Source organism: Dromiciops gliroides, chromosome 3, assembly GCF_019393635.1.
Source record: "Dromiciops gliroides isolate mDroGli1 chromosome 3, mDroGli1.pri, whole genome shotgun sequence".
Lineage (NCBI taxonomy): Eukaryota > Metazoa > Chordata > Mammalia > Microbiotheria > Microbiotheriidae > Dromiciops > Dromiciops gliroides.
Window position 1 is genome coordinate 12278990 of NC_057863.1, and position 22091 is coordinate 12301080.

The 22091-nt window shown below is 52.1% G+C and overlaps 1 protein-coding gene across 2 annotated transcripts; it reads right to left on the reverse strand.

The window, feature by feature from the left end:
• Window positions 1-457: 457 nt before the first annotated feature.
• On the reverse strand, window positions 458-22068 carry SCLY (selenocysteine lyase). 2 transcript variants are annotated; one of them, XM_043995490.1, is made up of 12 exons: window positions 21846-22068; window positions 20316-20428; window positions 18441-18541; window positions 17671-17854; window positions 14229-14356; window positions 12672-12836; window positions 9986-10092; window positions 7260-7296; window positions 5431-5514; window positions 4881-4983; window positions 3864-3939; window positions 458-3069 (listed from the first exon to the last, which is right to left on the reverse strand). In XM_043995490.1, exons 1-12 carry the CDS (start codon window positions 21941-21943, stop codon window positions 2910-2912), a joined length of 1356 nt encoding a protein of 451 aa, XP_043851425.1. In that variant the 5' UTR covers window positions 21944-22068; the 3' UTR covers window positions 458-2909. The 2 variants fall into 2 exon arrangements, with proteins under 2 accessions (XP_043851425.1, XP_043851426.1); XM_043995491.1 differs by having other exon boundaries at window positions 18441-18537; window positions 21846-21862.
• Between the last annotated feature and the right edge of the window lie 23 nt (window positions 22069-22091).

A 22091-nucleotide genomic window follows, 5' to 3' on the forward strand; every position in this document is an offset into this window, starting at 1 on the left:
TTCTACAGGAAATCTTTCTCCAGCCTCCTATCCTCAGTGCCTTCCCTGAGATGAGCTCCAGTTTACCCCGTCTGTATCAGGAATGTACCTGCTTGTCTGCATGTTGTCTCTCCCATTAGACGACTCCGGGAGCACAGGGACCCCGTTTTTACTTTGCTTTGTATCCCCAGTGCTTAGCCTGGCACACAGTAGGCACTCAATAAGTGCTGGTTTAATTTAGAATCCCTAACACAGTGTCTCATGAGGAAGGGTGGTAAGTGGGAACCGTCCACTCTGATCCATGAGCCCCGAGTCAGCTTCTCAGAGGCCCAGCGTTCTCTTCTGCCTCTCACCTCCTAGAGCCCTACGGTGCTGCACGAAGCGATGATCTCATTGATTGGGCTCCACTCTGCTCCCCACTTCCCTACACCCAGTCCCGACGAGCATGCAGCTAGGATGGGGGCCAGCTACTACCATATTATATTAGCATAAAATATTTTATTAAGTGAATAGAAAAATCACCAAGCCATGGTTTCACCAGTATCAAGCAAAGATGGCACAATTAAAATAGGAATGAACAATCTGTTAGAAATGGTTCCTATTTAGATCCCTCTCCCACAGTGCATGTTAAACTGTCAGCCCAGACCCTTAGACGCAAAAGAGACCAGGGCTAAAGGCACATCAGCTGAGGTCAAGCCTGAGCAAGGACATGAGCAGACCTAGCTCTGCTGCTCCGCCCCCCCCCATCTTCTCCCTCCAAGAACATCACTATCGCCACTAGCCATTAGTATGGGTGGCAGATGGTTCCAAGAAGCAAGTAGAGGTGACAGGGGCTTACCCAGCACAAGTGACAAGTCTGGTAGAACCCGGTTAGTCCACAAATTGCAAGGAAAACACCTGGCTTTCTTTCTCTGGGTTTGGGGAGAATTTCCCTAGAGTTCACTGGGATCAAGCTTCCTAGACTACAAGATCTGTTAGGGTGTCAAGAACAATCCCTGTGCTTACAACGTCACCCCATGGAACTTCTCTCTGTCTTCTAATACAGGTATGGAGAGGGGAGGATAAAGGACACTGAACAAAGGAAACGTGGCTGATTCTCCTCCAGCCCTTTCCAGTTTCTGAGAATTAAGATATATATGGAGGCAAGTGTCCTGATGAGGGGCCAGATTTGGACAGGGACAGCTGCTCTGTTGCTTCAGGGCAGGGTTCTCTCTGGCCTCAGTCTCCTCCTCTATCAAAAGAGAACGATGAGTTGTAAGAACCTTTCCAGAGGTAACACACAACCCCAGGAGAGATCGTGACTGATTCAAAAAGCTGGGGCTGGGGCTGGAGCAGGCACTGGGGTAAATGCAAACTAAACAGAAGACACTTACTTGCCTTGTCCTCAAGAACTTAGTCTGATTGAGACATACCCATGAAACAAACAAACCGGGGCAGCTAGGTGACATGGTGGATAAAGCACCGACCCTGGATTCTGGAGGACCTGAGTTCAAATCTGGCCTCAGACACTTGACACTTACTAGCTGTGTGACCCTGGGCAAGTCACTTAATCCTCATTTCCCCACTAAAAAAAAAAAGAAACAAACAAACCACCCACGGAAGCATAGGAGTTGTTGGCTTTGATGAGGGGAAAGGGATTGAATGAAGAATGAATGAATGAATGAGTACAAAGACAGTCACGCTTTTCTATTTGTAACCCCAGCACTTAGCACTTAATAAATGTTTTCATTGTTCATCCATTCACTTACTGATGAGTACACGGCTCAGGTGAGTGATACAGACAGCAAACGATGCTTACAATGAACAGAACAAGTTGGGGAAGGGAAGGGCAGTCTTCAGGGAAGAGGAAAGAGATGACTGGGGGCAGCTAGGTGACACAGTAGATAGAGCACCAGCCCTGGAGTCAGGAGGACCTGAGTTCAAATCCAGCCTCAGACACTTGGCACTTACTAGCTGTGTGACCCTGGGCAAGTCACTTAACCCCCATTGCCCAGCAAAAAAACCCCAAAAAAAACCAACCAAAAAAAGAAACTATGACTCGATGGAACTTGGAAGGGAAAAAGGCATTCTGAGCAAGGTTAAAACATCAGCTAACCCCCAGAGGTGGAATAAACACAAAAATGTTGAGAAACATCTTTTCCCCTGGATTTAAAGCTATTTTTCTTTTCTGAGTGCAAATTTACAAAGTTTTAAAACATTGCATTCCTGAAATTGAAGACCTTCCTATGAAAAATTGCATCTATAACCTTGAACACAAAGAGAAATAAAACATAATGTTCAGCTATGAAATTGGACCTTACCATAACTAAGCAGCTTCCTTAAGTTTTGAGTTTTATTCTAAGCTAAGAATTTACAGACTTCAAATTGGAAAAAAATCAATTATTTGTGTCTCACTACTCATTGTTTGACAATAGGGAAAAGCCTTGATTTTCCCTTTCTAATAAATGACTGCCTCCCCTGCTCCAAAGAGGATGGCCTGTGAGGGGCATCAGCTGCATCCTTGCTTCAGCTTATTTTCACATCTATCCGCACCTGGTGGGACTTCCTTATCTGGGTCTATCAGTTACACTTCCCTCATTAGAAAAGCCTCCCGGGCTTCTTACTGTCTGAGACCCCAAAGAGGGGCCCTTATCAGTCTAGTGAGAAGCCCACACGCATATTCCATGGCTTCTTTCCCTGAGAAAAGGCGGCCACAGAACACATCCTTCTCTGACAACTTCAAAGATCAGTCTCGGTGACCACATCTTTGTATGGCAGCGATGCAAAAATAAACATAGACATTCATAGATACTATTCCCCTACATTTCTTCCTCCATCTTAAAGAAAGTATTTTCTAAAGTCTTCCATATTAACCAGACTAGCACTGGCCACTACAGTTGGACCTCGATCCTTGTCCACGGCCTTCCCCGTGGGGATAGCTGCTCCTCATTCTATGAGGCTGAGCTCTTTTCAAGCTGAGTGACCGCCTGCCTCAGATCCTCCACCACGAGGTCCACCTCTTCCTTGGTGGTACTCCGGCCCACACTGAGCCGGACAGCATTTCGAGCCACGTCAGGAGGGATGCCACAGTTCAGCAAGATGGGTGACGGTCTGCAAAGAAAAGAAAAGTCAGGGCAATGAGCCACTTCCTGAGGAAGCACACGGAGCTCAGAGGCTGGATGTCTGCCCAACTCCTCCAGTCATTAACTGTACTACCTTTCCAGGAGGTCACTACTCCTAACTGACCACAGGACCAGCCAAATGAACGATTCACTCTCCGAGCCCGACCCTGAGAAAGGGCTGGGACTTTCTAACATCACCAGCCGGAATGTGATCACACCCTAAAGCTCCAGCCCTCAAGTGGCCCCTACGGCCTCCCCAAAAAGCAGAAGAGGAAGGGGAACTAGGCTATGTGTTCTCTTCCTCTGGGGAAGGATTGTTTAATATTACTCTTCCCTGAAGCGCGGAGAAAATCTCCACTAACTCTGATGAACTAACTTCATAGCATTGGTCTGGATGAGCAGAGGGAAAGCTCTCAGACACTAGAACACAAGGCCACACTCTCAGTATTCCCTGATCCTTGTTAGAGTGACCCTGGAGGGGCAGTGGGGCAGAGTGAGCCGCTGAGTCAGCAAGGCCTGGATTTGAGTCCTTCCACTGACAGATACATTCTGGCCAGGTGACCTTGGGCCAGTGCCTAGACCTCTCAGCGCTCCACAGCCCAATCTCTAAGGCTATGAATTACAGGCAATTTGCCCACAAGCAAGAGGGTTTCCAGAGTGGGACCAATGGCCCTTTTCCAGATCAGGAAACGCTATTCTGATCTCAGTCCTTTCTCCTCCATGTTTCTTTACTTCTCCCACATTCTCCAATAGTAAGAAAATATTTTGTGAAAGAATACTCACAGATCGCCCTGGTCTGAGTGACACGCGGCCCCCACACTGGCCAGGAGCATCCTGCAGTGAGCCAGCACCGCCCGGCCTGCACAGGACAGAGCACAGACACACAGACACAGACACACACACAGACACACACACACACACACACACAGCCAAGTTGGGATTGAAAGCTTGACAAAAAAGGGAGCCTTTCTTTGCACCCCAAAAGCCTCCTGAGAAGCAGGAAAACCCCAAGCCATTTTGCTTGTAGTGAGCAGGCAGTCCCTTCCCCCACAAGCTTGGCTACCCTCACCTTTCCCACCCCAGCTCTCCTGGGCCCAAGCCTGGGCCCAGGGGCTCCTTCCCCTTTTTGGAAAGGTAGCTTTCTTTGAGGGCGGCCTTGACTTCGAAGAAACCACAAAAGCCTTCCAGGCCTAATTCACTTTAGAGGCACAAGGGCACAGAGTTGTTGACCAGCGAGAAACCTGACTTTTGCTGGACCCCCTGAGACCGGCTTGGGGCGGGGAAGGAAGAGGATTTCTCCGCACCTGGGAGAGAGGTCATTTAAGACTGCGCCCAGCAATGGAGGAAAGGGATGGATCGCTTTACTCTTTATCTCGGCCAAGCGTTTTAACCCTCTCCTCCCATCACATATTTCCCAGTCTCCAGTCACTGGAAAAATGGGCCTCTCTGGATTTGGGGCCCACTTTATGTCCTTTCCCACCTCCAAAGCAATGCTGAGGGGTCACGGGCAGGAGAATGCCCAGGAAAGGCAGAAGGTCACTTCCAGATTGCCCCCAAACAGGCCGAAGACCACGAGGAGGCAGCTTTCATTGAGCCACGCCATGGAGAACCAGATAGGTCCTCACGGCCCAGGGAGGAGCAGCTATGGGCTCAGGGGAGGCCCTGCCATGCCCCAACTCAGATGCCAGAAGCACTAAGTTGGCTAAGGGTAAGAGCCTGCAGGCAAGATGATCCCTTAGAAAGTGGGGCCCTAACTGAGTAATGAGGAGATTGGGGTGGGGCAGGGGGTGCCACAGTCACCTTGCAGATGTGGACCACTGATGGAGAAGTTACAGGTATTGGAGAGACGATCGGAGCCTGGGAACCGACTGTTCAGGTGAATTCTCTTCTTTTCAAACACAGCCTAGAAAGACAGGAAATACTCAGGAAAGGTCCTGAGAGGCCCGGCCTCTCTGGGTCAGACACAAAACACATGGAGCAGGAAGTTCACCTCACCTATCAAAGTGAAAGGGCCTATTTGTGGAGGGCAAATTGAATGGGCAGGAGCTCCCTGGCACTCGGGCTGACCTGAGCACACAGCCACCCACTTTGCCAGCCTCCAGGGCCAGGCCTCTCTCTCTTCATTACTCTAATGGGTTCCACAATGACTTTCTCAGGCTGAATTCCAAATCAGGACAGGCTCTTCAGTCCAACCCGGCCCCTTCCTCTCCTGGCTCCCTGCTGGGCCGCCCACATCACTGCTCACAGGGAAAGCCGATGCTTCTCACCCCGCCTTCCCTCTGTCCCCGGGGTGGGGACCACTGGGCTAGCTTGTGGGGGGGAGGGGGGGCGAGGCAAGGCCAGCACTCACCTGTAATCTCTCCTCCAGGTAGTCTCGCATTTTTTTCATGTGGGCCTCATAAATGTCACAGTTCTTATTCACCAGCTCTGCCGCCTACAAATAGAGGATACACAGACAACGCTGCTCACCGCCCCTAGAGCCTCTCTTTTTACCTATGGCACACAGCTCAGATTTGTGGAATCATACACTACTTATTTTATTTGTTAGTTTGTTTTTTTGGCGGGGCAATGGGGGTTAAGTGACTTGCCCAGGGTCACACAGCTAATACATGTTAAGTGTCTGAGGCCGGATTTGAACTCAGGTCCTCCTGAATCCAGGGCTGGTGCTTTACCCACTGCGCCACCTAGCTGCCCCCCATTACTTATTTTAAATGGAGACACACTGGGAATTGTTCAGTCATGCTTAAAAAGGAGCGGGTAAAACAAGAGATTAATTAAAAGTTTCAATTTATAAAGGAGAGGAAGGAAGGAAGGAAGGAAGGAAGGAAGGAAGGAAGGAAGGAAGGAAGGAAGGAAGGAAGGAAGGAAGGAAGGAAGGAAGGAAGGAAGGAAGGAAGGAAGGAAGGAAGGGAGGGAAGGAGGGAGGAAGGAAGGAAAGGAGGAAAGGAGGGAGGGAAAGGAAGAAGGAAAAAAAGGCGTAACCTTCCCTGTGGCTAATTAGATACCAATCGCTTATCAGACCTTGCTTAAGCACCAGCCAGGTAAGCTCAGTGTACCTGTCATTCGGTCCCCACCCCATCCCATTACAGCCACACACCAAATTATCTGCATATTTAGCAAAGTCATGAGCAAACTCTGACAATAAGGTTTCTCAACCTAGAAATGTTCGTGTTGCCCCTGCACCGAGAGCTCAGCATGAAGCTTTGCACCATGTCACTGAAACACAGCAGACACTTGTGGAATGCACAAGGGCCTATGTGCAAAGTCATTTTTACTTGAGTGTCCATCAAGGCACGAACACTAGAGGATTAAAGGACAAGACAGAAGTGATTTTTCAAAGGTCCCCTGGACACAGTTTGTAAAAAGGGGCTTCACCTCTCCCAAGTTCTCTAAGCAAGCAATAAGCCCTTCTTGAGAACTTGCAAGCAAAGTGAAGTGTCCCAAGTCAGCCTGTATCTGACAGGTGCTGAATGACCCCTCTCCCCTTCCCCCAGCCCAAGACCGTCTGCTCTCCCAGCAACTGCAGCCCCACCTGAGAGTAGCCCCTGGAAACCTCCCTTCTACAAAGTACACACAGAAAAGAGCCAAGTGCAGAGTCAATCTATTCCGGAGAAGCCCAAGAACAGAAATCAAGGATTTCTTCCTCATGTTGCTTTCTCCTCTCCTGACTGAGCAGCTGATATTAGCATAACTCACGGGCAGGGGCCCAAGAGACTTCCCAAGGCCAGAGAGTGCCCTGTGGCTCCCAACCTCATCGGTCTCTGTGGTCGACCTTCCCTCGAGAGCTTGACCAGGCCCCTCCAACGGCCATCTGGGCTCTGGAGAAATGAAATTCACTTATCTATACGTAGTTCAGATGCAGCTCTTTTCACTTAAAGGGCTGGAAACACTCTGTGAATGTGGTCTCTGCTTCTCTAGGCTTATGGGTAGGTAATGGTACATGGCTAAGTGGGACCTGGGGAAACTGAAGAACAATTACATGCTGTGGGTGTCCCATGAAACCGAGGAAAAGTCAGCAAGGATTCACATCAGCTCAGCGATGTTCATGAACTGTCTTGGGTTCTAGTCATGCTCATCTGATGGTTCTCTTGTGCTACGGCGCTAATGAGGGACTGGGGGTTTTCTGGGGCTGCTACACCCTGGTGGGCGACTGCTGGAGTCAGAGCCCTTCTTTCTCACCTTTCCAAGCCCGGCAATCATGGGAGTGTTCTCAGTCCTGAAAGAAAGGAAGAATTCAGAATACAAAACAACATTCCTTACACAACGGCATTTAATTCTAGGAGAAAACAGAAACCATTCATCCCACAGCACAAGAGGCTGAGACCCTCAGTCTGCGGCCCTGCTGAGCAAACATGCTGCCAAGCACGGTTTTCATGGGTCCCTGACTAGGCCAAGGCAGGTAAGGCCCGTCCTTGGCAGGGCTAGCACCCTCCTCTTCTCCCAAGCCTCCCACCCCCTCCCAGGGAAGAAGCTGCGGTCAGGCCAAGCCATTTGTGGATCTGTTTGAAACGTGTTCACACTAAACGGTATTTCAGGAAGGCGTTTGTGACTTAGTCCTTTTCTCTCTAGTCCTTGTTTCCCTTGGTAAAGGATTTCTGGGCAGCAAGAAGCAGGTGGGGAGATGGGGGGGGGGCGGTGTAAGATGGGAAAAAAGGGAGGGGCTGGTGTAAGCCTGATACAGCAGGAGACCAATGACCACCTGCTCCAACGTGTATGAGCAGCCGATGGACTGTTCCAGTGGACAGAAGAGAGAAAGGCCCACGACCCCCAGAGGACCTTGGGAGGCACATGAAAAGCTGGTGGGAAAGGGCGGTGGCACCTGGGAAGCTCCTGGGTGGGGAGCCGAGGGGACAAACTGAACCGGAAACCCAGCGTGTCAGGGGTGTGGTGGTAGGGACGCCCCGACCTTGGGTAGGGGGAGGGGGCCCCACCCAGGGGCCCAGCTCACCAGCAGGGAGGTGGAGAGTGGCAGGTGTGACTCTGGCTCAGAGAAGGGAGCGTTGGCCAAAGCCTGAGTCTTTCTCCCCTAAAGTTGGGAAATGAAATCCCAAAGGGACCAGGACACTTAGCAGACTTGTCAGACTGAAATGTGGCGCTCCGTCCAGGACCAAGCCCAGACTGGAGCCAGCCCATCACCACTGACAATCAGAACTGGAGGAACCATCAGTCCGACAAGGAGGGAGTGGGGGGTGGGAAGGACAGTGAGAGCCTTAACTTCTGGGTCCCTCTGCATTACACGCTGAACTAGGAGTAATGATGACAACCTTAGTACAATTATGAATTCGTTCTTTTTATTCCAAATGTGTTTCCCTATGGAAGCAAAAATGATGGGATTTCAGCAGGACCTGAAAGAAGCCAAGAGCAGAGCAGAGGACAGAGACTACTCTGGGCACGGCGGACAGCCAGGACGTCGAGGGGGCCGCTGTCAGACTATGTGGGGGGTGGGAGCTGGAAGAAGACAGCAGGGCTGGGGTGGAGGAGGGCTGGGGCATGAAAGACTTTCTATTTGGCCCTGGAGCTGACAGGGAGCCACAGACAGACATGGTCAAATGAACGAGTTAAGAAGATCACTTTGGCATCTGATGGAGGATGGGTTGGAGTGAGGAGAGCATCTTTCTCTCCTGGAAGGTGGAACTCAGACCATGAGGCCGCCTGGGCTGGAGGAGCCAGGCTGAGCCCTTCCCAGCTGGCTGCCCTTGGGTCACACATCTCCTCAGAGAGAGGAGGGCCAGGTCCCATGGGGCTCCAGGTCCCGCGGGGCTCTGACATTGGACAGTCTGTGACCCAATCCCAAGCGTGACTCCTGGGTAACCCGGCTTCTCCCAGGACGCTTGGTCAGGCTGCCCTTGGCTCAGGCCTATTGTCCGGTCCCTCCCAACCTAACTTCCCCTCCCAGGCTGAGCACCCAGGGCCCCTCGCCTCCAGACTCCCAGACCCACACACATTCTCTTCAGGACATCTGAGGTGACCAAAGTAAAAAGTGGACAGAGGCCCCTCTCGCCCTCCCCAGGCCTCCTCCTATGCTTGGTACCACGTTTCTCTTTTCTCTGCAGGCAGCATAAGGGGCCTTCCCCACAGAACTGCTCTCTACAGAGGCCGTTCTGGGCAGAATCCTGGAAGGGAGCCTACCTGTACCCAGAGCAGTAAATAGGAAATCTATGCAGGAGGCCGCCCATGGCTAACTTGTTAGAAGGAAGGGTCTTCCTTGGGGAGGAAGGAAGGGGGCAAGTGCAAGATGAATGACTTTAAAAAAGGATCAGCAGCTGCAAATGTAAATAAAGACCTTTGATACTTCTTCAAAAAAAAAAAAAGGATCAGCAGGGGCAGCTGGGTGGCGCAGTGGATAGAGCACTGACCCTGGAGTCAGGAGGAACTGAGTTCAAATTCAGCCTCAGACACTTGACACTTACTAGCTGTGTGACCCTGGGCAAGTCACTTAACCCCAATTGCCTCACTAAAAAAAAAAAAAAAAAAAAAAAAAAAAAAAAGATCAGCAAGCTGTCGAAAATAAAACAGAAGAGAGGCCCAAAGAAGTGCCAAGAGCCCCGGACCAGAGCAGGGCCGCACTGGACTTGTGGCATGACCCTCAACTGTGCATCTCAAAAAACAAACGATGCTGAGTGACTGGTGGCTCCCCGTGGAGTCTGCCCCCTTCCATGGCTCCAGCTGCTTGGGGGTAGCGTTCCTCTGAGACCACATTTGTAACAATAAAGAAGCCAAGTTTTATAAAAGGCACCCACCGATTCACTTGTGCAGCTCCAGCAGGCACAACTCCTCCCCCAAACAGAACCTGTCTCCTGGCACAGCCGCCCCACCCCAGGAAGCAGAAACCTAGCACCAAGTTTGTTAGAGGAGCCTTGACCCCAGAGGAAGCCGGCCCGGCCTGCCCTGTCTTCCCACCTCACCCTGGTCGGAAGTTCCACTCCTGACCGCCTCCAAACAGCATGGGCCGCAGCGAGGTGACGGTGCCCAGGCCTCGCACGTACAACGCGCCAATCCGGGGGCCATAGAACTATGACAAAAAGGACAGCATGAAGGTTATGGCAGCACCTGCATCCTGACCCTTGGGAAATACAAAGGGATCCCACGGCATCACGAAAGAGCTGAGGCCACAGGGTTCACCATCCCCACAAGGAGAATGTCAAGGACTACAGCCAAACGGCACAAGTCTTGGGTGCTTTTCTTAGGAGAAGATGGAGAGGCTGGGCTGAGACCATAACAGGATTGGGGGCAGTAAAACTGCTCCCCCAAAGGGGAGTCACCAGTGGGTCAGTGTTAACTTGCAGCCTGGTGTTCAGTGGTGTGCCCCAGGGGTGTGCAGTTTGATTCGATGTCATTTAACTGATCAAGCACAGGTGGCACACAGTCTAAGGGATCCCACACTGGTCTCAGAGGCAGGAAGCCCTGGGTGCAAGTCTGACGCTTCCCATCTGTGGACACTGGACAAGCTCCAGTTTCACCTGTGAAATGGAGTTGATCATAGCCCCCGGGCCCATTTCACATTGGGGCAGTGAGGTTCAAAGAAGAACGACCATAAGTGTTTTGCCAATGTTAAAGCCCTGCCTAGCAGTCATAATCGTGCCTCTCTTCATAATCCAGTGTGGCAACCAGGAAGGACAGTTAACATCCAGGATGAGAGTCAGAATTCAAAGACACTCGGGTGTGTGGGAGCATTGGGTCAGATCAAAGGAGGGGAGGGCTCACTATTTTGCAAAGACTTTTTATCAGACCTACAATTCCATCAGCCCAGCAAGCTTGTGGGTTAGAAATCTCTGCCTGTGCAGATGAGCCCCTTCTTCAGAGTTCTGAGAGGCTGAGCCACTTGCCCAGAATGTGTCAGAGGGAGCACTTGAACGCAGGACTCCAGATTCCAAAGCTGGTCGGTCCTGAGCCATCATTTGTCAGGCAATGACTAGGTGCCAACTAAGGTTCAAAAAGCTCAGGGTAAAAAGGACTGCTGTCCCTGCCCTCAAGGAGTCTCTGTTCTGGGAGAAGAGAAGCGCCCTGCTCCACGGCCTCTCCTCAAACGAGGCAGAACCGAAAAGTGAAAACCACAAAGTTTGTTCTGGAAACAAAAACCCAAACCAAACCTGGGGGAGGCAGCTCATCTAAGAAGGGGCTGGGGCTTGGGCAGGTGAGTGACTCAGGCTGAGTTACCAGCGGGATGGGGCAGCCTCCACCTGGAGGACTTGTGTGTGGTTTGGCTGCCACCTCTGAGGAAAGACATCAAAAAGCTGGGCTGTTGGGGCAGCTCGGTGGTGCAGTGGATAGAGCACCAGCCCTGGAGTCAGGAGGACCTGAGTTCAAATCCAGCCTCGGACACTTAACACTGGCTGTGTGACCCTGGGCAAGTCACTTAACCCCATTTGCCTCACACACACACACACACACAAAAAGCTGGGCTGTTTCCAGAGAAGGCAGCAAGGCTGGGGAAGGGACATGTTCCCAGTCCCAGGTGGGAGGCAATGGTCATGCTTTATTTGGCCCCAGAAGGCAGCGAGACAAGGGAGGCAGTTATCTAACAACAGAATGGACCGCCTCTGCAGAAGACTGGCTGGGGGGAGCAGGGGGCTCCTCTGAGGAACAGGAGACAAGGAGACCACAGCAAATTGTGTGGAGTGCTGACAAGCTGAGAAGTCATGGGAACTTTTTGACTTGAAAGAGAGGAGAAAGGTAGCCCTCAAAGCAAATTCAGTGGAGGTAGTTTGCAGGGTGGACTGGAGGCAGGAGCGAGGTGGGTGCACTATTAGTCCAAGTGTGAAAGTCAGAAGGAAACAGAACCAGAATGGCCCGGATGTGATCCATGACCAATCTCCTCCTTAGGCATCGCTCCGAGAAAACAATCCACCTTTAAACCACAGTTCTAAAAGAGGGGATTTTTAGGGGCAGCGAGGTGGTGCAGTGGATAAAGCACCGGCCCTGAATTCAGGAGTACCTGAGTTCAAATCCGGCCTCAGACACTTCACACTTACTAGCTGTGTGACCCTGGGCAAGTCACTTAACCCCAATTGCCTCACTAAAAGAGGGGATTTTTTCCATATCTAGGTATATGTTGGACACAAGAAGACAAGCAAGGGAATCCTCCCAGCTGACTGACTTAGCAAAACCGAGCAGGCCACAGTCTAACCTACTCATCCCTGAGGGACGATTGAGCAGAGGGCAACAGGGTTTCCAACGAGGGTAGGGGACCTCAAAGTAAACACTCTAGGGGTCTCAGATAGCCCCAGTCCTGGGCTCCCCTGCATGTGCAGAGGAAAATGACCTGGATGGTGACCAGGCACATGAGGACCAAAGGGAGGTCTCCTCTCCTCTCCCCCTCCTCACCTTTCTGTCTCTGTTTTATCTCTCTCCTCCTTCCCTGCTTCCCTGCCCCCAAGTGGATAACCAGGGTACCAATAGAAGAGACCTCACTGAGATCCAGAAAGTCTAAGTGACTTGTCCAAGGTAACTCGGCAGGCCTGGCTCCTTGTCTTGTGCCTCCCAAAGGATTCCGGCTCAGCTCAGGGTCAGCTCTAAGACTCTAATTCCACCTCAACAGGACTGATTAGGAGCAAGGATGTGCACGGGTGTGGGGACATCTGGAGGCCTTACCTTGTGGCCAACAATGGTTAGGTAATCCACCCCCAGGTCCTGCACGTCCACGCGCCTCTTCCCCAAAGCCTGGGCTGCGTCTGTGTGCACAAGAATGCCTGGCAGCCCGGCAGCTGCCCGCTTCTGGTTCAGGGCTTTGATTCGGCAGCTGATCTCAGAGATGGGCTGCAATGGGAAACAGAAGAAGACTGGACCTTACATGACTTTGGTCCTGTAAGAACTGGACAGAAGCAACCAGAAGCAGGCTACTTGAACGGCGACCAGTTGGACAGAAACTGCTGGGAAAACCAGAAAGCAGATTGGCCGAAATTGGGTTCAGGCCAAGCTCCCACCACATGCTGAGATACGTTCCAAATGTATGCATGAATTTAATGTGAAAGATTACATCATAAATTAGAAGAACAAAGAAGAAATTAACTTTGGGGATTATTTATTGGGGAAGAGTTCATGACCAGTCATACAGAGTACCGTGGAATTAGGGTTAAAGTAAGATAAAGTGGAAATTTTGAATTGCATCAAATTTAAAAGGTTTTGTACAAACAAAACCAATGCAGCTAAAATTAGAAAGAAAAAAATCATTACCTGAGGACAAAAGTCTTTCCAGTACATTTCTCTGATAAAGGTATTTCTTAGATTGGGGCAGCAAGGTGGCCCAGTGGATAGAGTACTGGGCCTGGAGCCTGGAAATTCTGAGTTCAAATCTGACCTCAGGCCTTGGCTAAGTCATTTAACCTCTGTCTCCATTTCCTCATCTGTAGAATGGGAACAATTACAGAACCTACCTCATGGGATTGTTGTGAGGAACAATTAGGATAACTGTACAGTGTCTAGCATAGTGAGCACTTAATAACTGTTAGCTATTATTGCATATAAGAAACCTAAATTTATAAGGATAAGAGCCACTACCCGGTAGACAAATGTTCAAAGGATATGCGCAGGGCCAAATCCCTAATAATTAGAGAAATGCAAATTGAAGCAACTCTAAGATTCTACTTTGTACCCATCAGATTAGAAAAATTGACCCAAAAGAGGAAAATGGTCAAGGTTAGCAAAACCAGGCCCATGAAGGCACTACTGGTGAAGCTGAGAAAGGTGCCATCCTCCATCCATCCCTCTGCACACATGTATTAAACACCTCCTATGTGCCAGGCACTATAAAGCAAAATAAGAAGAGGAGCCACAGATACAAAAATGTTTACAGCAGCTGTTTGTGGAGGCAAAGGACTGAAAACTGAGGGAATGCCCATCACTTGGGGAATAGCTGACCATGCAATGGAGAAAGCACCTGCTCTAAGAATGGAGGAAGGAGAGTTTCAGGAAAGCCTGGGAAGACTTCACTAAATGGAAGCAGAATGAAGTGAGCAGAAGCAGAACACTTCAACAATAACAACAACACTGTAAAGACAAACAGCTCTGAAAGAAGGCCAACCGATCAGTGAAACAGTGGCTCCAGAGGGCTGACTATGCAGCAGGAGACCACTTCCTGACAGAGATGCAGAATGCACTGAATGAGAGTCTCCTTCCCCATCACTAGCTTCTTCTCAAAGACTGTCTTACCATGATAACACCGGTCTCATTATTAGCCAGCATGATGGTCACAAGACAGGTAGTGGGGCGGACAGCTGCAAGGACATCGTCAGCTTCTGCCCGACCATTCAGCTTAGACACAGGGACAAAGGTGACTTCTGTGGTGAATGACACAAGGGTCAGGGTTAACGTCCTGATCATCTGTCTCATGCACACACGTCTAGTCCTGTTACTTCCCTGCCCATCCCCACTGCCCACCAAATGAAAGGTAAGCTCATTGGCCTCTAAGGATGTCCAGGCCCAGCCTGACTGGCCTCTGTCTTTTGAATGCTCCATGCTTCCCAATCTGGGTCTTTATTCACAATGTCCTCCCTTCCCTTCTCGACCGGATTTCCTGCATCTTTTAAAGCCTCCTTCAAATCCTACCTTTGAGGGGAGTCTGATTCCCCTCTTAGTACCTACTGTGGCCCTGGGGCCTCACATGGCAATGGGTCATGGAATTACCCTCTAAAGCAACTGACATCGAATCTCCAATACTGCAGTATCTCTGCTGCCTCAGTTTCCTCATAGGTAAAATGAGGGGTTGGGCCCAACAGTCTTCAGCATCCCTTCTAGCTCCTAAAAATGAGCCAATGAAGCACCTAATATGTGCCAGGCATGGTCTCCCATGAAAGCAGAGGCTTTGTCTTGTGCAACCTCCAAACTTCCTCCATAGCCAACATGGCGCTCTGCACACACTGTGTTAAATGTTTGGTGAATGAATGAATAACGAATGAATGAATGAAAGGCATCACAAGGACAGGCAGCTTCTTCAAGTTTCATTCAGCAAAGATTTAATGGATCGTGCCAAATGTTACACATAAAGTGGCACATAAAGAATGTTTTGACCAGTATTTGAAAAATTCAAGATCACAAAACTATGGGAAAGAGAATCCCTATTTAACAAAAACTGGTAAGAAAATTGGACAGTTGGGGGCAGCTAGGTGGCACAGTGGATAAAACACCAGCCCTGGATTCAAGAGGACCTGAGTTCAAATTCAGCCTCAGACACTTGACACTTACTAGCTGTGCGACCCTGGGAAAGTCACTTAACCCTCATTGCCCTGTCCCCCCCTCCCAAAAAATTGGATAGTTGAATGGCAAGATGGGTTAAGTCCCAGCTTGTACCTCACACTACAATGAATTCCATGAGGATCAAATAAAAAAAAAATCCAAATATTTTTAAGTCATGAAAAATCAGGTGCACATGGAATTCCATCTATTATAGTTGTGGAGAGGTGAAAAACTCTTATCTATTCAACAAATAGAATAAATGATAGGAAACAAAAATAGGTCTAATTACATTAAAATAATTTTCAGAAGTCAAAAAGCAAGGCATGCATAATATAAAGGAAAGAGACAGGCGTCACTGTAAATATTTCTGGCCAAGTGCTGCCTTTGAACGGAGGATGAGATAACCAGGCTGCTCAGTGAGGAGGGCCTACCTTCCGCCTCCCTGTCATCTGTGTCACGTGTACATTAGGCTGTGATCCCCAGGAAGGCAGGGACTGCCTTTGGCCTTTCTTTGCATCCCCGGTGCTCAGCCCGGTGCTAGGCACAGAGCAGGCTCTTGCTGACTCCCCCTTGTTTCCCTGAGAACGCTGGTTCTCCCCGTCCAACTTCCTCCCCAACTGTCCCCTCCCCCAGATTTCGTGCTTGTCATCGGCAGCATCCCCATCCTCTCAGTGTAGCGCATGACCTCAGAGTAAGGACCTTGACTTCTCCTTCGGGGACAGGCCTGTCATTTCTTCGTCTGCAGTCTTCTGCAGCCTGTCCCCGCCGTCTGACCCACATAGCTCAGTTTCCTGTGTTGTCTTCCTCGATGGCCTCAGACATTGGAGGCCAGGCCTTCCACGCTGACCACTGGTCTGGCCTGACCAAAGTTCTGGCTTCCTTTAATCTCTCTCCTTCCCAAAAGCCACAAGGGCTCCCCATTTCAAAAGCAAGTAAAAGGTCAAAGTTGGACAGCAGAACCCTGGAGCCAACCTGTTCAGATCCCTCGCTTTTACAGACAAGGACATTGAGAAGGGAGGGGCTGACTCCGCAGTCTAGAGCTAGGGAGCCCATCCCAGTGGCCAGATGGTCCCTCATCCCTTTTCTTTTTTTTTTGGTGAAGCAATTGGGGTTAAGTGACTTGCCCAGGGTCACACAGCTAGTAAGTGTCAAATGTCTGAGGCCAGATTTGAACTCAGGTCCTCCTGAATCCAGGGCCGGTGCTCTAGCCACTGTGCCACCTAGCTGCCCCGCCCTCATCCCTTTTCACCCCAGGACGTGCTTCTTCCCCCTCCTGCTCTTGAGAGGAGACTCTCACCTAACCCCCGGCCCTCCTGCACTCGGCCTCCATCACTGAGCACCTGCCGCTCCCAGCATGACCGGTTATCTCTTGGGGGCTCGCACCCCTCCAGACCTCCACCTCCAACTGTGTGCGGACCTGCCTTGCCTTCTCTCCAGACCAGACTTGAAGCTCCTCCGGGAGGAGCCTTGGTTTTTCTGTGTCTGTGTCATTCAGGACATATTTGTCAAGTTAACTGTCCACCCCCTCACTTTACAGATGAGAAAACGAAGGCCCAGGGAGGGAAGTGACTTGTCCACAGTCATCCAGCTCACAAACACCAGGGGCTGGCCTTGAGCCCAGGTCCCCGGCCTCCAGAGCTGGGGCTCTTTCCCCTTCACTCAGAAGGGCTTTATCTGCTCCCACTGTGCAGTAGATGTCTCCTGCCCCCCATGGTGGTGCCCTGGGCCCAGTGGGCCTGCCCTCACCTGCAGGGTGCGGCTGAGGCGAAAGATGCTGAGGCTGGTTTGGACCAGAGTGAGGGCGAGAAGCCTCTCGCCCCCAGCCAGGATTCCTCTCCTGCTCAATCCAGCTGGGGATGCCCCAATCACTGGCCTATGCCTCTCCCGCAGGTACTTGGTGGTGCCAATCAACCTACCCATCAGAAAGCCTTTATGAGGTGCCGGCCATGGGCCAAGCACTAGGCTAGGCACCGGGGACACAAAGACAGCATCAAACCAGGCCAGGCCCTCCAGAAGCTGATAGCGATCAGAACAGATGCAGTGTACACAGGCAGATAGGAACCAAGTAAATGCAAAGTAATTTGGGGGCAGGGGAGAAATCAGGGTGCACCTCAGGTAGGAGGTGGTACCTTCATGGAGCTCAGGAAAAAACCAGGAGTCCTAGGGGGCGAGGGAGGAGGGAGAGCCTGTACAAAGGCATGGAGAGAAGAGTCAGAAGGCCAGGGTGGCTGGCCCGAAGGTGTGCAAAGAGGCCACTTCCCTGAAAGGGTTGGTGGTGGCAGGCTGTGAAGGCCCTGACAGGCCAAGCGAGGAGGAGAGGGACAGCTGTGGGGAGCCCAGGCTGAAATGGGGCCGGGGCACAGTGCAGGGACAGGGGAGGCCGACCAGAGCATCTGCTGGGGCCTCAGTGGGCGCTCACCTGCTGCCCCCTCTCTCACGAGGTGTTCCAGGGGCAGTCGGACTGAGTCGTGCTCCACGGTGCATGTGATGAAGTGCGGCCTGGCCCCGCTGACCAGGCCGTGCTGCTGCTCCGCCGGCCGTTCCCTCGACCGCTGGCTCTCTTGAAAGAGTTTCATGGTGGAATGGATCACCAAGTTGTTTGCCTGTCAAAAGACAGGAGGGCGAGAGAACAGATCCCTAAACTCTCCCCGGGTGACGTTAGCTGCTTAAAATTGTGTAGGGACCCAGGCCCTGGAGACCCTCTGGCGCCATTTTACAGAGGAGTGAGGCCCAGGGAGAGGACGTGACTGTGAGACCCAAAAGGCCAACTAGTCCACCCCACCTTGACAGAAAAGGAAACCGAGGCAGAGCCCCCTGGCCAGCCTTCCCTCCACACACTCAGTGCTCTCATCAAACAGGCTGCTCTGTTTATGTGTCGCCCTTCCACTCGCACCAATTTGCTCACATTATTTCTTGGGTCTCAAACACCCTCCCACATCCTCTGCCTCTAAAATTTCTCCCCATCCTATAGAGCCCACGCCTATCACAGCATATGGGATGGGAGCCCCTTCTTAGACTGTAAGCTCCCTGAGGCCAGAAGCGCTTTATTATCTAGAGTGGCCTCAGCACCTAGCCCAGTGCTTGGCGTACAGTAGGTGCTTCATAAATGTTTGCTACATTAACTGCACTACCGAACCCTTACCAGCACTTATTACTTGGAGACAGCAAGCTTATGTTTAAAGCCCTCACCTCTGTTCCTCCTGAAGTAAAGATTATATCCTGGGGCTTTCCGCCAACCATCTTCGCCAGGTTTTCTCGGGCTGCATTGATCATGTCTTTGGCCTTTCTGCCTTCAAAAAAATCAGTTAGAAAAATCAACCATGACTGCCATAAGACGTCAAGCACAATATGTTTAAAGGCGTCCTCAGAGACAGAACCAGTGGCTGGGACGTAGGCCAACGGAGCCCTCGGGCGTGAGCCTGCCGTGGCATGGGGGCACCTCTGCATCGTGATGGGGCACCAGGGGGTTCTGCAGGGGATCCCATTAAAGCGCATGGGAGTAAAGCAAGGGACAGCATCCATGTGCAAGGCCAGCATCCATCAGGTGGCCTCCACACTCCTAGGTCACCGCAAGTACAGAACAGCTCCACGTGGAGGGTGAAAATGAGCAACAAGACTTCCCCAGGAGAAGAAACCAGAGCCCCTGCCCTGCCCTCGAACTTGGCTTTCCTCTGGCCCTCTCACCAGCCTTCGATGGCCCGGCTTAGAAATCTGATTAAACAGAGTTCAGTGCTGTGGTGAGCTCTGCCTGGTAGAAGTGTCAGGCTGGGCCTTTCGGCTTAGGACACCAGCCTGGGAAATTGGCCAGACAGACCAAGGAGGCTATTAATGAATGACCAGCAGTGGAGCTAGATTGCCTTGGGGGACCAAGATCCAGGGAGACTTTAGTTTAACACTATAGGTGTTAAATCTCTAACTTATATCACTGAGATTTGTCCTACCCCTTAAATACTAGTGATTCAACAGTAGGACGAAGCAGTTTATAGACTACAAACTGTGCTATTCTTTACTAGCTTAAGAGTAGGTAACATAGGGGCAGCTGGTGGCACAGTGGATAGAGCACCAACCTTGTATTCAGGAGGACCTGAGTTCAAATCTAGCCTCAGACCCTTGACACTTACTAGCTGTGTGTCCCTGGGCAAGCCACTTAACCCTCATTGCCCGGAAAAAAAAAAATTTTTTTAAATAGAAAAAAAAAATGTTACGTGTAGCTTAAATGACTGTGCTGTGAAGGTGTAGTGAAAAGAAGCTTGATTCTGCACTTACAGGGCCTGGGTTCAAATCCTGCCTTTGGCTCTTATACCTACGTGGGATCAGCCTGTCAGTTAAGCACCGAAGGCCTTGTTTTCCTTGGTAACAACCTGAAGGCACTGAACTAGGCACTCTGAGGTCCCTTCTGACTACACATCAATGATTCTAGGATCCTACGCTTTTCCCCCGGTACAAAAGTCACAAAAGGAGATGGGACAGGAACAAATGAGAAATGAAAGATGGCCAGGGGTGAGATCAGCAGCAGCAGAGGGAGCTGTTGTTGTTTGTCCTTCATTCTCCAAGAGGACCATGACATTGGGTGATGTCATGACTTGCACTGAATTGGATTTAAGTGAGGCTGGACTGTGGAAGCTTCACTCTCTCCTCCAGAGCCAAATGGATCCAGTGACAAGATATATACATCAGGAAGTCTGGACATGGCCCCAGAAGTTTAAGGCAACTGGAGTTAAGTGACTTTCCCAGGGTCATACAGCTAGTAAGTGTCTGAGGTGAGATTTGAACTCATGTCTTCCCAACTTCAGGGCCAGTGCTCTATCCAATGAGCCACCTAGCTGCCCCAGGAAGGCAGTACTCATCATGCATCCATCCTGAGACCAGAACTGTGTGAGACAGGGAGTGCTCTGAGAGCTCACAGACTACAATAATTGGCTATGAGAGAGTGGAGCCATCCTAAACAAAACGTGACTGAGGGCAGTGAGGGCATCTCACCCTGTGGCTTCTGCCTCCAGCAGGGAGGGCAGGATGTACACGGACACGCAGAGCCCCCATTTCTCCTTAAGTTGTATCCCTCACCTGCCAGGTATGAGCTGCTGGGATTCCCCCAGGCCTCCTGCATGGCTTCTGTCACTGCCTGGATGACCTCTGGCTCCAGAGGAGTCGTTGCATTATAATCCATGTAAACTTTTCTGAAAAACAACAAGGCCCAGAGTTTAGGAGGGGAAACCCGTGTTCCAGCCATCAATCATATGAGGCGGTCTGCTTGCATGAAAGCTTCTTTTTAAATGATGGGAGTTCATCTGACCAGTAGCCTGGTGCCCGGTGGAGGGACAGGGTCCCACCTTGGCCGTGTACGACCATGGTCCTGGACAAGGCCCCACTTCTCAGGCCCAGGCAAGTCTTTAAGACTTATTAAGTTAGAGAGGTGAAGATTTTCTAGAGGAGGAAACTGAGGGCCAGAGGAGTTAAGTGGTCACCCAGCTAGTAAGGGCCAGAGATCTCTCCTGACTCTCCATTCCCGGGAAATCCACAGCAGCATGAAAGAGACTCGTCGGGCCCCCCACGTGCCACAGCTTGGCCAAGGGCTTCGCACACAGTAGGGGGTCAGTAAATGCCCAGGGCCGTTCACAAAACCACCTGGGAGCCTGCGCCTGGGCTTCTCTAGCATGAATGTGCTGGGGAGCAGGCGCCGGAGTCCGGGTTCCAAGCCCACCTCGGGCCTTCCTAACTGGGTGAGCCTCCCCCCACCCTCCCGGCTGCAAAAGAGGCGGGCGGCCCCAGGACCGTGGAGTGACGTCAGCCCCGGGGTCTCTTCTTTGTGGCCTCATTCGCGTTGGGAGGACCAGCCCGGCCCGGGGATGAGGAGGGGCCTCGGACCCGAACCCTTCCCGGACTTCGGCTTCCCGGCGGGCAAAGGCCGGGGCTGGACCAGGCTGCCCGGAGCGTGACACCCACGTGGTCCGGCAGGGGCGGCAGAGCCCCGGGAGCAGGTCTGGGCTGGCCCCGTAACCCCAATCTCCCCCGTCTATACCCGCGGCCCCAGCACCGAAATCTGCAGCCAGCATCGGAGCAGCGGGGGGCGGCTGCGGCGTCCCGGGCACAGACCGAGCCCCAGAGGCGCCGGGGAGGCGGGGGAGGGCGGCCAGGGCACTCCGGCAGGGGCGTCCTGCGTGGGGTGCCCGCCTGTGCGTAGGGTCCCCCGGGCGGGGGGAGCTGGAGCCTCGGGCTTCCGTGCTCCCCCTCCCCGCCGGGGCCACTCCCACAAGCCCCATAAAACCCTGGTTAGTAACCCCGCCCGCCCCCTCCTTCCTGTGGCTTCCAGGCTCAAAGTCCGGGCGTCCCGCGATCGCTGCCCTTCTGGCCTCGTCCCAAGGCTCCTCCTCAGCCTCCGGGGGCCCAGGGCCTCCGAAAGTGGGGCGGCCGTCTGGGCCCCGTGCCCCGAGGGGGGGGAGGTTACGGCCGCATCCCGGGGCTGCAGAGCCCAACCTCCTCCCCCTCCCGGGCCTCAGTTTCCCTGCCTGGCCCGGCCTCAGATTTCCCGCCACGCGGCTTCGGCGTCCCCGCCCGGCCCCAGCCCCGCCTCAGTTTCCCCGGCCGCTCTGGCACCTCTCTCGGGGCCGGGTCTCTCCGCCGCCGTTCTCCCCGGTGACAGGCAGGGTCCCCGGGCCTGTCCTCACCGCGGTGGCCGCCGCCGCTCCCTCCATGTCCGGACCGCAGGTGCCCAGACCGAGGCGAGCTCCTCCACGCGCACCCACCAGACCTTTCCCCAGCTTGGGCTGACAGTTGGAGGGGAGGGGCGCGCTGATTGGCGGAGGACCACCGCTCCAGCCAATCACCACACGGCTTCCCTAC

Coding starts and splice junctions, on each gene's coding strand:
- SCLY (XM_043995490.1), bottom strand. CDS start 21,943: ATGGAGGGAGCGGCGGCGGCCACCGCGGTGAGGACAGGCCCGGGGACC. Junction 20,429..21,845: donor GAGACCCGGCCCCGAGAGAG/GTGCCAGAGCGG, acceptor GTTGTTTTTCAG/AAAAGTTTACATGGATTATA. Junction 3,940..4,880: donor CAGTGGTCCACATCTGCAAG/GTGACTGTGGCA, acceptor TGTCCTGTGCAG/GCCGGGCGGTGCTGGCTCAC.